General features: G+C 58.0%; 1 protein-coding gene across 4 annotated transcripts in view; it reads left to right on the forward strand.

Moving 5' to 3' along the window:
* Positions 1 to 14693, forward strand: part of RUSC2 (RUN and SH3 domain containing 2) — a 42176-nt gene that overhangs the window by 7866 nt on the left and 19617 nt on the right. For 2 of the 4 annotated variants that reach the window (XM_072993077.2, XM_072993079.2), the window contains exons 1-2: positions 605 to 845; positions 11578 to 13590. In XM_072993077.2, the coding sequence (XP_072849178.2) occupies positions 11685 to 13590 (1906 nt within the window). In that variant the 5' untranslated portion in view covers positions 605 to 845; positions 11578 to 11684. Of the gene's footprint in view, positions 1 to 604; positions 846 to 11577; positions 13591 to 14693 lie in introns of those variants that run through there. The other 2 variants (XM_072993078.2, XM_078384194.1) reach the window with 1 other exon arrangement.

Raw genomic sequence — 14693 nt, forward strand, 5'->3', positions numbered from 1 at the left:
ATCGCGCCTAGTCAGGGCAACGCTGAAGGCGGGCGCGCTCCCAGAAACCCCGGCCCAGGAGCGGCGGGCAGGCGGGCGGGCAGGCGGGCGGGCCAGCCGGGGTCCTTTTGCAGGGAGGCTTTCCGGACTGGGCGCCCCCACCCCTCTCCCCGCGGCTGCTCCCCCTCCTCCTTCGGGCCGATCCGCAGCCACCTCCCGGCCCGCCGCCCCGGTTGGCTGACCCGCCGTCGCCCTTTTCGGGCCCGGAGCTCCTCCGGGCCTGCCTGACCGCCGGCCGCGGAGGGTGGCTGGGGCCGGGCGCCGCCGGGAAGCCGGCCGAGAGGCGGAGCGGCGGGCAGGCGGCACCTTCTCGTACCCCAGCCCCGCGCCACCCCCTGGCCGGCCCGGGGCGCCCGGAGACCGACGGGCGGGGGGGGGAAAGAGAGCCTCCCTCGGCCAGCTGGCCGGGCCCCTTGCCTTGCCCAGGCGCCTCGCCCGGGGCATCGGGGACGCCGCCTCCCGCCGGCTGCTCTCCGGGCGCCCGGACACCCCGCTTGCCTCCCCCCTCCCCCCCCCCTTGGAGGGCCAGGCTCGGGCGGGCTGCTGTGGGCATGCCCGCGACGTCACGGCGGCGGCGGCGGCGGGAGGGCGGAGGGTCGGCGGCGCAGCGGCGGAGATTGCGCAGCGCGCCGCATTGCTCGGGATGCAGCCGTGAGCCGAGCGAGGAGGGCGGCCGCCGGCAAGAGGACCGCCACCGGGACGCCGCCGCCGCCGCCGCTGCCGCCGCTGCCCGTCCCTTCCCAGCCGGCCGCTTGGCCCGTTCGCTCGCTCGCTCGGTGGTCCCGCGGGCCCTGCGCCGGGCGAAGGTGAGCGGCGGCGGGCGGGGAGGGGGCGCTGCTCCTGGGGGGGGCGGAGGGGGGAGGGAGGGGGCACCCACCCTAGGCGACCGGCTCCCTGCCCTGCCTCGCCCGCCGTGCCCGTCCCTCCCGAGCGCCCGGCCGCCTTTGGGGCGCCCTGGGTGTGTCCGCCGGGGCTGCCGGGGAGGGAGGCGGGCGCGCGGGGAGGTCGGCTGTGCGTCCCTCCGTGTGTGTGTGTGTGTGTCCATTGCAGGGGTTCGGCGCCCCCCCCCCCCTCTCGGGCGCCCGCCCTCCTCTGGAAACCCCCCCCCCCGCGCATCCTCACCTGCGGATGCGGCGCCCGCGGCAGACAAAGGAGGATGCTGAGCTCGCGTGCGGGGGGGGGGACACAAAAAAGAGAGAGAGAGAGAGAGAGAGAGAGAGGAGGGGGCGGCAGCTTGGCCGGGGAGAAGAGACAATGGAGGCCGCGGTGTGTGTGTGTCTGTGTGTGTGTGTTTGTGTGTGTTGGATTTGCTGAGGATGGCTCGACCGCGGCGCTCCCCTCCCCCCTCCCGGGATGACAGGGAGGGCAGGGACCGGTGACAGCTGCGCCCCTGGCCGAGGGGGCTGCGGCAGACTCTGCCCGAGGAGGGGGCCGGAGGAGAGGCGGGCGGGCGGGGGGCGGCGGCGGCGCAGGTACCTGGGAGCGGCGGGTGGGGAGGGGGCGCGAGGGCAAACCCCCCCATCCCCGGGGGAACACTTCTTGCCGCCGCATCCCCGCCCAAAGCTTCGCCTTGGCGGCAGGAGCCGCAGCAGCAGCAGCAGCAGCGCCCCGGGCTGGATCCTCGCCGCCGCGTCGGGCCACCATTTTCTTCTGGCACATTCCGGGAGCCCGGAGATCCCGCAACCGGGGAGCCGGCCGGAGGAGGAGGAGGAGGAGGGGCGGCGGCGGCGGCGGCGGCGGCGGCTGCCATTTTGAGCAAGGCGGCGGGGAGGAGACGGGGTCGGGGCCGAAGGCTGCCTGGCGGACCCGGGCGGGTTGCTCGGGCAGGTGCGGCGAGCGGCCCGGGGGCCTCGGCAGGCGCTCCGGGCAGCCTCTTCGTTCCCAGGCGGTGCCCCTTCTGTGTGCGAAGCCCGGGCAAGCGCCCCCTGAAGGGACCGGGCTGGGCGGGAGCGGGGCCGCGGCTGGCAGGCTGGCACGAGAGGGTGAAGAGGGGCCGAGGGTGGTCGGGGCCACGGGGAAGGGGCATCAGCCCCCAGCTCCGTGTCCTTTAGCTGGACAGGCCAGCCCCCTCCGCCATTCCCTTGCCCTGTCCGCGATCAAAGCGCCTTGGGGCAAGGGTGGCGCTTCTTGGGCTCAGGTCTTTGGCAACCTCGGCGAGGAGGAGGCTAGCTGGAGGGGCGACAAGCACCCCCAGGGCTCTCCTCCATCCGCTCCTTTCCAGGTACCCTCCCCTCCCCCTCCCCCCTAGGGTAGGGCTGGCAGGGAGGGGCTGGCACTCTTCGGATGGGCAGCGGAAAGGCAGCATCCTGGCCCTAGGCAGGAGGGTGCGTGTGTGCCACTGCTTCGTGCTGAGCCAGGCCTTGCTGGCATCTTCCAAGGTGCACTCCTGGCATTCAGAGGGGGAAAAGCCTCCCTCTGGAAATGGCTGGACTCCAGCACCCAGCACTCCCCACAGGGGGTCAGGGTGGCCAGGGCTCATGGGAGGGGTAGTCCATACACCATCTCTGGCCCGAAAGGCTGAATGAACACTGACCCTTTGCGATGGGGGGGGGAGGAAGCTGCGGGGGGGGGAAGAGAGAGAGCGAGAGCGTCTGTCACAAGTGCCCATGGGGTGGGGCCAGCCATGGGCAAGCTGCCTTCTGGCTCAGCTCTCCATGAGAAACGGAGAAGGGCAGAGCCCCCCCAGGCCCCCCAGGAGGGTGGGGCGGGGGGATGAGCAGGAGGGTGGGCAGCAAGTAGCTCCCTCTCTTCCTGATGGATGTGGACCTGCCCTTCCCTGAAAACCATCCAGGATTGTTTCCACTTTACAGGCATGGAGAACCGGGTGCTTTGTGGCTTGCCTCACATTTCCTTGGGAGGAAGAGAGGTCTCTGTGCGTGTGTGTGTGTGTGTGTGTGTGTGTGTGTGTGTGTGTGTGTGTGTGTGTGTGTGTGTGTGTGTGTGTGTGTCGCAGGCAGTGCTGTAGCATCCTGCTTTTGCCACACACACACCCCCAGTCTTTGCCAGGTCCAGCCTATCCACCTTTCTGTTTTCCCTCTGTATCTCCTCCTGTTACACAGAACTTAGCAGAAGTGGGACCAGGACCTGGGGGGCCACTGGCGGCCGGCCCAGGCTGTCAGCCCTCGGAGGAGTGGGGCTGGAGGCACTGCCTGTGGATGTCTCTCAGAATACAGAAACTGTATAACAAGGAGGGCAACACAGACTACTGAATGTAGTATGGAACAGTAAATGAAACTGAATAACAGTTATAAAGGGTGGATATCCTTAAATCAGCGTTTTTACGCCCTTTCTGCAGAACCAGAAGGGAAGGGGCCTGGCCCACCTCTTCAGGGAGACCATTCCACAGAGAAGTGGCCACCCCAGAGGAGGCCCTGTTCCTAGACATGGACGTCCTGGCCCCCCTTGGGGTGGACGCCCATCGCATCAAAGCCTGAGAGGGGCAAGGGTCACAGGCACTGGATCTCACGGAGAGGCGCTCCGATTAGAGGGTGGGTGCGTGACAGTTCTAGGGAGAAAGGCGTGTGAGGAGACTTGGCTCTTTAGGCACGCCTTCCCTCCTGCCAATACTTGACGTTTACTTTTTACTTAATCTTTTGTTTCTTGTTCTCCATTTTGATTAATACTAATATTGTCAATGTAAATTGTTGTTTTAATTGTTTTTATGAATAAATTATTGTGAGCCACCCTGAGTAGACATATGTCTAGAAGGGTGGGATAAAAACCTAATAAACAAACAAACAAACAAACAAACAAACAAACAAACAAACAAACAAACAAATAAATAAATAAATAAATAAATAAATAAATAAATAAATAAATAAATGGGAATAGTGCCTCCTTGTGAGTAGAGCCTCTTCCAAGCAGCCTTGCGAAAAAGGTTGCTGGTAGCGTTCGGGTTTTATAGAAGGCGAAGGAATCATCAGAGAGATTGAGAGATTGAGAGCGAGAGAGAGAGAGAGAGAGAGAGAGAGAGAGAGGAGAGCACAGCTGGGGAACACAGTGGTTCACCCCCCCCACGCCAGGGGTTGCCTTGGGCCCCCTGCCGCCCCAATAACCCTGCTCTCTTTAATGTGGCAGCAGGGAGAGCTGACTGGTAGAAAGGCCCCTCCTTTCATAGGCGGCAGTGCCCAGCACGGCTCACTCACCTGGGGCCAAACCAGTGAAGGGCTTCTGAGTAGGGACTCTTTCTCTCCTCCCCCCCCCTCACTTCCCTCCCGGGTGGTCCATAAAGGAGGAGAAAAACGTAGAGCTGGACGATGCCTTCGGTTCAGAGTGCTGTTGTACAGCAGAAGTGACGCAGAGGGGGTGCAAAGGGAGGGAGGGAGGGAGGGAGTCAGAAAACCCTGGAACAGAATATTATCCATTGTGCTGCTCTCGGTCGCTGCCAGATGCTGCCTGTATGCAGGGCTTGGTGAGGAGAGCAGGGACCGACAGGACGGCTTGCAGCAGGCTGGGAGGCACAACGGGGCTTCTCTCTGTCCCCCATCGGTGACCAGAGGTGCAGATGAGACTTGGACAACGGCTGTTGCTTTTCTGGTCCCTGGCTTGACCCCCTGCTAGGAGCAGAAACACAGAGAGAGAGACATGGCAGCCTCTGTATCAGCTAAACTGGAGAATTAGATTTTGGCCTCACTTGTTGTGGTTGTTCTTGTTGTTGTTATATGCTGTCCGGTCACTTATGGTGAACCCACGAATGAGCGATCTGCCACATGTCCTGTCCTCAACAGCCCTCTTCAGCTCTAGCCTGTGGCTTCCTGGAGGGAGTCAGCCCATCTCATATTGGCTCTTCCTCTGTTCCTGCTGTTTTCCACCTTTCCCAGCATGGGGGTCTTTCCCAGAGAATCCTGCCATCTCGCAAGGTGCTGAAAGTAGGATGTTGGTGCCTGTTAGGTAAAAAGAAGTCAGTTGGGGTCGAAGGGCAAGGGTTACCTCGGGCTTTGAGGACGTCGCTCCAGGCGTGATGCAAGTCCCCCTTGGATGTAGTCACTGCTGGGTTTGTTGTTTTTATCTCTCTCCTACCTTTACTATGATATTTTTAAAAATCTGCTTTGATGAGTAGGTTTAAGATATGCTCTCTAATGTTTTGAAATATTGCAGCCCCCCTCCAGAACTGTCGTAAAGGACAGGATGCCAAGAAGACTAATAAATTCACAGTACATTGGAACAGCCTCCATGTAACGGCTGAGTCCCTGGTCAGAGGAGATGCTGGGGCTGGGTTGGCTTTTGCCCGGCGCCTGACGTCTTCTGCCGGGATCTGCAGAGGATCAGAGCCACGCCATCACCTCATCCCGCTTGCTCCCAGCAAAGCCCCCAGGGTCTCCCTGTGGGCTGGAGCCTTTTCTGGGCTCCTCAGGGATGCGTCTCCCGCTCTTGAGTGGCCACTTCTGTTTATGTTTTTAAAGCAGCACATCGCAGGACATGTTCCTGGGGTTATGTTTGGCCGGCTGCCCTGTCTCCTCTCTCTTAGAATAGCCTCCCTCTCTCTCCTCCTGTCTTATGAGCTTGGGGGCCCCCTCCTTCTCTGAGGCCACTGGCTGCCTCTGACGCTTCTGACTGGCAGATGCACCCGTCCGTCCATCCTTTTGTCCCTCCTTCCTTCTGGTCCCGCTGCCTTTCAGCTTCAAGCCCTTTTCCTCCTGCTGCTGCTGCTGCTGCTGCTGCTGCTGGCGCTTAAAGAATCCCTGGCAGGCGCCACTGAATCAGAAAAGCCTTTGGCAGTGCTGGCAGGAGTCAAGGGCAGCGGTGGTGCCGGTCGGCCGGATTCCTTGGGAATGGCCACTTCCAGAAGCAGCAGCGAGAGGCAAAGAATCTGCCAGGACCAAGCAGGCCTTGCAGCCCAGCTCTCCTGCTGAGCCTCCATCCCCCCCACTTGCCCGCCCGCCCGCCTGGGAATGGAGGCTGGGCTTCCTTCTTCGGGAAGGGCTGGGTCATCCTCAGCTGAGCAGGCGTGGCGCTGGCGTGACAGCTCCCCAGCTGAATGTTTTCGTGCCTCTGCCGCCAGGGCTGCTCCTGATGCTTGCCCCGTTTCCCCTTTCCCTCCTCCTCCTCCTCTCACATGGCCCAACATTCAGCTCCTGTGTGGCTCAGCCTTGTGTCAAGCAAGGCTCCAGCTGTCTTTTAAAATGGCTTCAGAAGTTGCCCTGTTATTAGACTGTCTCAGCCTTTTGGCAGAATTAAAAGGAAACAGGAAACACACACACACACACACACACACACACACACACACACACACACACACACACACACACACACACACACACACACACACACACACACACACACACACACACACACACACACACACACACACACACACAGAGGGAATACAGCGGTAGTTTAAAGAGCATTCCTGGATCAAAATCCCTTCCTTCAGACGCCAAGAGCCACAGAAGTGGATTTTGCGCCATGAAACCTTACATGAAAAAATCAGCAAGCCTTTAAAGTGTCCCGATAGCTTGTCTTTTAGTCTCTTGCTCTATTCTCGCCCACTTCACTTTGATTCGCCTTTCAGCATCTTTCATTTGTTTTTCTCGAGATGCGTCAGGGTAAAGATGCCCCCGCCCCCCCCCTTTGCAGAAAAGTTCCATCGGCTCTCTTGGGGGAAAACGCCACTTTGGGATCTTAGTTCCTTGAACCCTGGGCTCTTTTCCAGACTAGACGGGGCTTCTGGGAGTTGACGGCCAAATCAGTTGGAGGACAAAAGCAGGAAGCTTTCACTGTTTCATCTCCTATAGTTGTATATGGTTTTATTTGATAAATATCATTGCTGTATTATTTTGGGGCTACTAGGAATTATCTTATTGATGAGAGAGTTTAAAAAAAACTATTACAAAAACTATAGAAGTGCACAGGTATGGCAGGTGTGGAGCAGTAAAACAAGAGGATGGGACAGGCAGACCGGGTGAAATGGGGGGACGGACGGACGGACGGACAGGTAGGAGGGCAAGGATGAACCCCACCCGCCCTTGCCCATCTCAGGGCTTTTCCCTTGGCTTCTCCGGCAGCCACTTTTGCCAGATTTCTTGCTGCAAGTGGAGGCAGGGCGGCTCTGCTTTCCTCATCCCCTTTTCTGGTCTCATCATCTCATCCAGTGGGTGAGTCATAGGCTGGGCTGATGAGGGCCTTGCCCGCATCCCTGCCCTCCCCAGTCATGACAGGAGAGCCTATCAGAGCGCTTGAGTGCAAAAGGTGCTGTCAGGGCCCTTTACGGAGAGGGAGCAGCAGACCCTCCCCCTCGGGCTTTCCATCTCGGAAGCTCCTTTTGTCTGGCACCTCGCTCTCAGCCAGAATTCCTCTCCTTGGGAGCAGGGCATGCCCGTCTCCGAGCGGTTTGGCTGAGAAGGGTGGTTGGGGGCCGGGAGGGGTGTGTGTGGCTGTCTGCACCGAGGTCTGATTCCAGCGGGAGCAGCGTGTTTAGACAGGCGTGGCAATGATTCAATTTGTGAGCAGTCGTCATTCTTCCTGAGTGAGACCCACTGAGATTCACGTTGGTCCGTGACAGGGTGAGCAGGAACGTTGGAATGAGGGAGGAGCCCTTAGAGCAGGGCCACAGATCGTGACGGTACAGAAGTCCAAGTGGACAGATGTGCCAGGAGGGTTTGACTCAAGACACAGAACAGGCACCCAGAGGTGTCTCTTCCTGGCCTACAGAGTGTGGCAAGAGAGAGCCCTGAATTCCCATTCAGAGCCGGGGGACATATCTTCATCAGGCAAGAGCAGAGAATACACCCCTGCAAGCACCACGAGGGCAGCTCCTGGGTTGGGGTTTCTCTCCAACCAGAAGGTTATTTCCGCCCCGTCTCCCAGTGCCAGCTGGAAAGTTCTCAAGTACTGGATCGGCTGAAGGGGGTCCCTCGGTTGGTCTTTCGAATGGAGGGAAGGCAGGTGGGGTTAGAGGCTGGAGCCCTGCCCTGCCCGAGGAGACCTCCCTGCTCCCCTTCCCAGAAGGCCAATCCTCAGGAAGTCTTTGCACGTTTCTGCCATGCACCATTAACCCGCTTTAGGATTGGACCAAGACGTCACGAAACAGGTCGTCATCCATAAGAATGGAAAGAATGTGCCCTGCACATTTCTGTTCAAGGCGCGATGGGGCAAATAAGAGACAGCAACGGTCAGAGAGTTTCCATTTTCTCTCTCAACATGATGGAAATGGTCTGAGGAGAGTCTGAAAGGGGTCATGGAGGGATCTCTCATTAGCATGTGAAGATTTGTAAGGGCTCTGGATCTCTTCAGGAGCAGAAGATCAGTTGAGATTGTCCATCCTCGGAATGGGAATATGGATCCAGATGGAATTCCTGAATGTTCTGGGGGAATTTCCAAGAGCTAGAGCTGGTGATCATGTTGAAACCCTGGCTGACCTGTGGAATTGGGGAGATGACCCCCTTCCGGGTTGACCGAGTCATCCACTTCGGCTTTTATTTTCTTTGGACTGCAGGAAATGTCTTTTTGGCATTCCTCCCTAATATCTTTTGTTTCAATCTACGTTTCTTCTGGTTCTGTTCAATTGAGTTTAACAATGCAAAACTGTTTTTTATAGAGTTCAGATTAATCAGAAATGTTATTTAAATAATATTTTGACACTATGATTCTTTTAGAAGAGGTAGCCATGTTAATATTTGCTAGCGTATCAGGCAAAAACAAAAGAAAAACAATTTTTTTAAAAAAGGCAAAAACGTCATGGCATCTCAAGAAATCACTGGTATATTTGAACGTGAGCTTTCATGAACACAAAAGCTCACATTCAAATATAGTAGTTAGTCTTTAAGATGCCACAATGTGTGTGTTTTCTAAATTGTTTTTCTCTTTTTTTTTGCCTGATATGATTTCTTTTCCAGCTTCGCTCTTGTTTTTGATCCTGACCACTCACTCGTTCATGGTCAATGCCACAGTGTGCTTCTGGTCTTCTTCTGGCAGAAGGAAAGCAGCTTCTACCTCTCCTGCTTCCAATAACGTCGTCTATCTATCTGATTCCTATATTACAACCACCACCACGTTGGTGTCCACATTACAGCCAGCTGTTGCCTTGCTCGAAGCCTGTATTGGCAGGAAAGGACGTGGTTGGCTCCACCGAATTCTATCCGTCATCCTCTTTTGCTTCTGACTTTGCTTCTGGTCAAATTTTCCATCAGCATTTGGTTCTGCTTTCTTCCCTGCTTGAGCCTTTCCAGGCCCACCCCACCCCTGTGCATCCTTCCCGTATGATGATGAATGCTCCTCCCCCCCCCTTGATTTTCAGTCTGTTCCTTTTGATGTGGAGGGAAACAGAGAGTTCAGGGAAGTTAGAAGGAAATGGTGAAAGACCTGGTTGTTGAGGACAGAGCTGCATGGAAGCAGGTGGCCGCTTCCAGGGGAGGGCTGCTTTGGGGGCGGGGCGGACGATGACTCTGGCCTCACAGAATGCTTTCCTTCTCATCTGTTCTTCTCTCAGCTCCAGAAAGCTCCAGTCCTTGGTTTTGGGACAAAAAGCACATCGCTAGTCGAATCGCTTGCGGTCCGATCAAACGGCAGCATCCACACGGGCTTTGACTTTGAGCGATCCACCCCGCCCCTTTTAAAAGCGGCCCCGCTCCTTGTTGGCACACCGCTTGGGCTACAGTCATTTTGGTGCAATTCAGAGCATTTCTAATTAGCCCATTCTGTAGCCCGTGTGCATGCTTGATTTGCACCAAAACGGAGTTGTGGGCAGTTTTCTCTGAGGTGACAACCCTGTGAGGAACTTGGTAGGTTGTGGCATGGAAAGCGACTGTGGAGAACCCCTCCCTCCTCCATTTTCCTCTGCTGCTTTAATTTTTAAAAACTGTATTTCCCTATTGATGCAGTGCTGTTGTAGATTGAGTTTTTAAAATTCTGTTTGTTTGACTGACTGTTTGATTTTTATACTAGCCATCTGACCAATGGTCACCCTGGGTAGTTTACAACCTTAACAATAACATAAAAACAAACAAGTACATCAACTTGTATTTAAAAAACCCCTCAAACTTCAAAACCAAACTTAGGTACTGTAAATGAGATACGTTGGTGGCATTATGTTTACCATTCTAGGCAGACGCCTTGCTGCTTTGCTATGTCATTTACTTCATTTAATTAAGAAAAAAGAGGAAAAGGGGGAGGGAAAGGAAACTCACCACCGTCAGCTGAATGATGGCCAGGGAAATAGGTGGGAAAGGAAGTGGGAAGGAGATGGTCATTAATCCCTCCCCCTTGGGTCATTTTAAGGAGAGAGGCAGGGTAAAATAATTAAAATAAATAAAATATAACTAATAACCAAAAGGAGATCAAACTGGAGTGATTCATGGGAGAAGAACCATCCATCAGTGTGAATGGAAGGATCGTTCCAGTGAGAGAAAAAGCACGGTGGATAAGGCCCTTTTGAGCATGAACCCGACCGCTCCATCTCTCTCTCTCTCCCTCACTCCCAATTCTGGACATGCCTTTCTACTAACATCCGCTTCGATGATCAGACCAGCTAAATGGGACTTTGTCAGGGCAAACCTGACGCTGCTCGTCTTCCTGGGAGGCTCAAGTTGATTTTGAGACTATCGGATATTGGACAGAATTCTTTGACGGTTGCCGGGTGGTGAAGGGAGGGGAGGGGGAAGGAACGTGGGGCTGCCTCATGTGGGGTGATGTTGCCGCAGCACTCTGGGGTGTCACACATCCTCTGAGAACATCTGTATAAAGCTGGCGGTGCAGGTTGTCCGCAGGGCTGGGGTGGGGCGATGTGGGGCCATGTCGCTTCTGAACAGGCCTGAGCTCGGCGTGCGCTTCCGGCCGTGGACAACGTTGCCTGGCTGGGGTGGTGGCGAAGGGCACCGTTTGAGGGCAGACGGTCTGAGTCGGAATCCAGGAAAGAAGGGGATGCGGAGGGTTGCTGCAGAGCGGCACAAGAACCAAGGGGCCTACTACCACACAAAAAACAATAAAAAAAAATACAAAACAATAAGATACAATTTCACAAGTGCCCCCATCACCTTCAGGAAATACACATTCAAATTATAAAGACATAAAAAAGTTCAGCACCCAGTAACTGAACAGAAGGCTAGGAATGATACCACTGAAGGTCACTGAAAAGCTCAAACGGGGGTGGGGGACAGGGGCAGGGTGGGGTGCAGATGCCGAAGCGGGGACCTCCCTCCCACTTAGTTTGGCTGCACGGAGCAAGCCGGTCTCCTCCCTGTCCCTATTATCACGGAGAAACCTCCCCACCACTAGAGAAGCCTTTGTGGCTTGCTTTGTCTGCTGAAACAGTGATGCAACAAAAGGGAACATGTTTGTTACACAGGAATGTCTTTGGTGATTTACTGATGCCTTTGAGAGCAAATGCCTATGAAACAGGGACTAGAAAAGAAATGCATGAGCTTCTTATTCCGGGCGCAGTGCTAGTGGCACAGAACTGCCCAGCAGGGCTTTTTGGGAGAAGGGCACGGGGGTCTTCCCCAGGACCCTGTAGCAGCCGTAAGGCAACGGTGCCTTCTGACGGTGGGCGCCCCCTTCCTCTGGGTGATGACACCCTGTTTGTTCTTTCTGATCTCTCTTCAGGACCCTGAATACCTGGAGGAGATGCCTGCTTGGGGTCCCTGCTGCTCACCAAGGCCCTTCCATGGGTAGCTTCACCACTGCGGGGGCCCAGAAGAGAACAGCTGACGATGGATAGCCCTCCCAAGCTCACTGGAGAGACCCTGATCGTCCACCACATTCCCCTGGTGCATTGCCAGGTCCCCGACCGACAGTGCTGCCCCTCCAGCAAAAGGACCAACCCCTTTTGCCAGGCAGACCTGGGGGTGGTGCGGACCAGCTCCCAACGGGAGCGGGACCTCCTGCAGACCGACTCCTTGGTCTACAGCAGCTGTCTACAGCAGCTGGCCTCCGAGGCTGATCTGACCCTGGCCCCGGAGGACAAAGAGGACAACGCCCCCAAGGACCCGGCCCTCTCCGGCACCCACAAGCGGCAGAATCCCTTCGTGCTGAGTGCGAAAGAGGCCCAGGACCTCTACGAAGATGACCCACTGGAGCAGAAATCCTTCCATCTGCACAGCAGCAAGCCTGCCTTCCGCCTGCATGAGATGACGCTGCCGCCGTTCCGCCTGCACGACACCAATCCGGTGGTGAAGCCGTGGAGCGCCACCAGCCGTCTGGACGTGGCCGAGGGCCAAGAGGACAAGCTGACTAGTGACGACCTTCAGACAAGGAACCGCCTTGCCCCAGAGAGCATGGAGCTGGATGAGTACAGTTGCCACCACGAGGACGCCACCACCTTCTCCTTTGACCAAGAATGGGCCAACGACTCAGACGAACTGATGCCCCACCAGGAGGCGAGCTGCAGCCGGACGTGCAGCTGCTCCAGCTCAGAGTTCCAGCGTTGCCGGTGCTACAGCCTCTCGAGCCAGTCCGAGCCGCCGGACCAGCAGATGGGCTACATCAGCGACTCCTCCTGCAACAGCTCCGATGGGGTCCTGGTGAACTTCAGTGCCCTTTACAACAAGATGAACGGCCACGCCCATCCCAACCTGAACTCGGGCCCCCTGTCCTGCGACGACTCCTCCTCCGGCAGCCACTCGGACACGGGAGCCTTTTACCTGGACCTCCACTCCTCGCCCAGGGACTCCAAAATGTCCTGCGAGTCCCACGACCCGGACGGCTCAGGGAAGGCCTGCGGGTGCCGCCACCCCTCTTCCCCCGTCTTGGATGCCAACTGCAACTCCTACCCGCCACTCTGTGACCCGTGCGCCTCGGAGGGCTCCGACCTCACCGCCTGCTTCCAGAGCCAAGCGCGGCTCGTGGTGGCCACCCAGAACTACTACAAGTTGGTCACCTGCGACCTGTCTTCCCAGTCTTCTCCGAGCCCGGCCGGCTCGTCCATCACCAGCTGCTCGGAGGAGCCCGCCAAAGGCAGCCCGCTGGTCCAGCCGACGGAATACTACCTGTTCCAGCAGCCGGGGCCCCCGCCGGGGGGGAGCGACACGGAGGGCTCCCGGGCGGAGTCCCAGGGGGAGGCCGAGAAAGAGGCCCTCGAGGGCCAGCTCTACGTCAACGTCTCCCCTCCCTGCCTCTCTGGGGGGAGGCAGCGCTCCCGCAGCTACGACCGCAACCTGGACCGCAGCCCCACAGGCCGCCTGGGCTCCCTGGAGCGCATGTTGAGCTGCCCGGTCAAGCTGAGCGAGACCCCCGGCGTGGCGGCCCAGAGCTCCCCGCCCAAGCGGGTCACCTCTTTCGCCGAGCTGGCCAAGGGCCGGAAGAAGAACGGCTCCTCCCCGCCACTCCGGGCCAGCAGGGACTCGTCCCTGGAGTTCTCCCCCATCCCAGAGTGCCAGAAGGACAGCGCCGCCTTCCTGAACGACTGGGCGGCCCGGCACTGCCACAGCCTCCCGCCCATGCCCTTGGCCCACTCCCTCAACCGCAGCTGCGAGAACAACCCCGGCTCCGAACGTGGGACGGCTGCCCCCCGGAAGGACGGCCTGGCCTCCGGGGAGGTGCCCGAGCAGCCCTTTTTCTCGGTGGCAACAGAGACGGGGGCCGGCGTTGGCCACAAAGACATTCGGGCCAGAGCTGATGGTAAGAGCTTGAACTTGCCGGTGGCGGCTTCCCTCTGGCCGCCGGTCCGGGAGAACCGGAGAGGGGCCCCTGCCCGGATCGCCCAAGACCCAGACAGCCAGGGCCCTCCCTGAAGGCGGGGGTCCCACAGGGGCGGGGAGGTGGGGCCAAGGCACCTTCTGGATCAGGTGGGCTTAGGCTGGCACAGGCGGGCACCGGTGGCTCTCCTCACTGAGCTGGGCTCCCCTTGGCGAGCAGGACGAAACGAGGTCTGGGGGCTTTGGTTGCCTTGCGGGGGGGGGGATGAAAAAGGGGCAAGCCACCGGTGCTTCCCTGACCCTCCTCACCTGGGGTGGAGCGCTTTCCTGCGGGAAGGAGGGAGGGAGGAAGCGTGGATTTTGCTTAGCACCTCGTTGTTGTTGATGATGTTCTTGAATTCTTGGGGTTTTGCTGTGTGCCTCGAGGTCAGTGTTTTAACTCCAGAGTAACTCAGTCAGCAGGAGTCCCTCCTATATGTGTGTGTGTCTGTGCACATGCGTGCGTGCGTGCGTGCGTGCATGTGTGTGCCCAAGGCTTCCTGAACCCAGGACCCTGCCTGGGGGTTCCTGCCTCCCGAGCCCCGGAGAGGGCCAGAGGCAGCCCCTGCGCTTCCACCACAGCCCTTCTCCACCCCCCTCCCCAAGTGGTTTCTCTGAGGTTCCTTCCTTGTCCATCTTCTCCCTGCCCCTCCTTCTCATGAGGAGGCAGGGCTCCTACCAGGTAGGAGCTCTTTGCATTCCAGCTGCTGCTGGCGTTTCGACTTATGCACCGCTCCCTGGCGCTTAAAAGCTCTCCTTGGGCGGTTTACTATTTAATTAAGGAGGCTACAACACCTTCCTCTCTCCCCCTCCCCCAAATGGATCGACCTCGGAAGGAGGGAAGGCTGAGCCGCCGACCCCAAGCGGGCGACCTGAGCCTGTTGGGATCGAACCCAGGACCCGAGTGGCATCCTTGACTGCCAAACTGCAGTTCAACCCCTGCACCGCAGGGCTTGTGAGCGAGCGAGGGAGAGCCCAGCCGACAAGGTTTTGAGGGGGAGAGGGAGCAGATTGTCCACAAAGGGGGGGACCTGCGTGGGACTCTGT

Source organism: Pogona vitticeps, chromosome 2 (assembly GCF_051106095.1).
Source record: "Pogona vitticeps strain Pit_001003342236 chromosome 2, PviZW2.1, whole genome shotgun sequence".
NCBI lineage: Eukaryota > Metazoa > Chordata > Lepidosauria > Squamata > Agamidae > Pogona > Pogona vitticeps.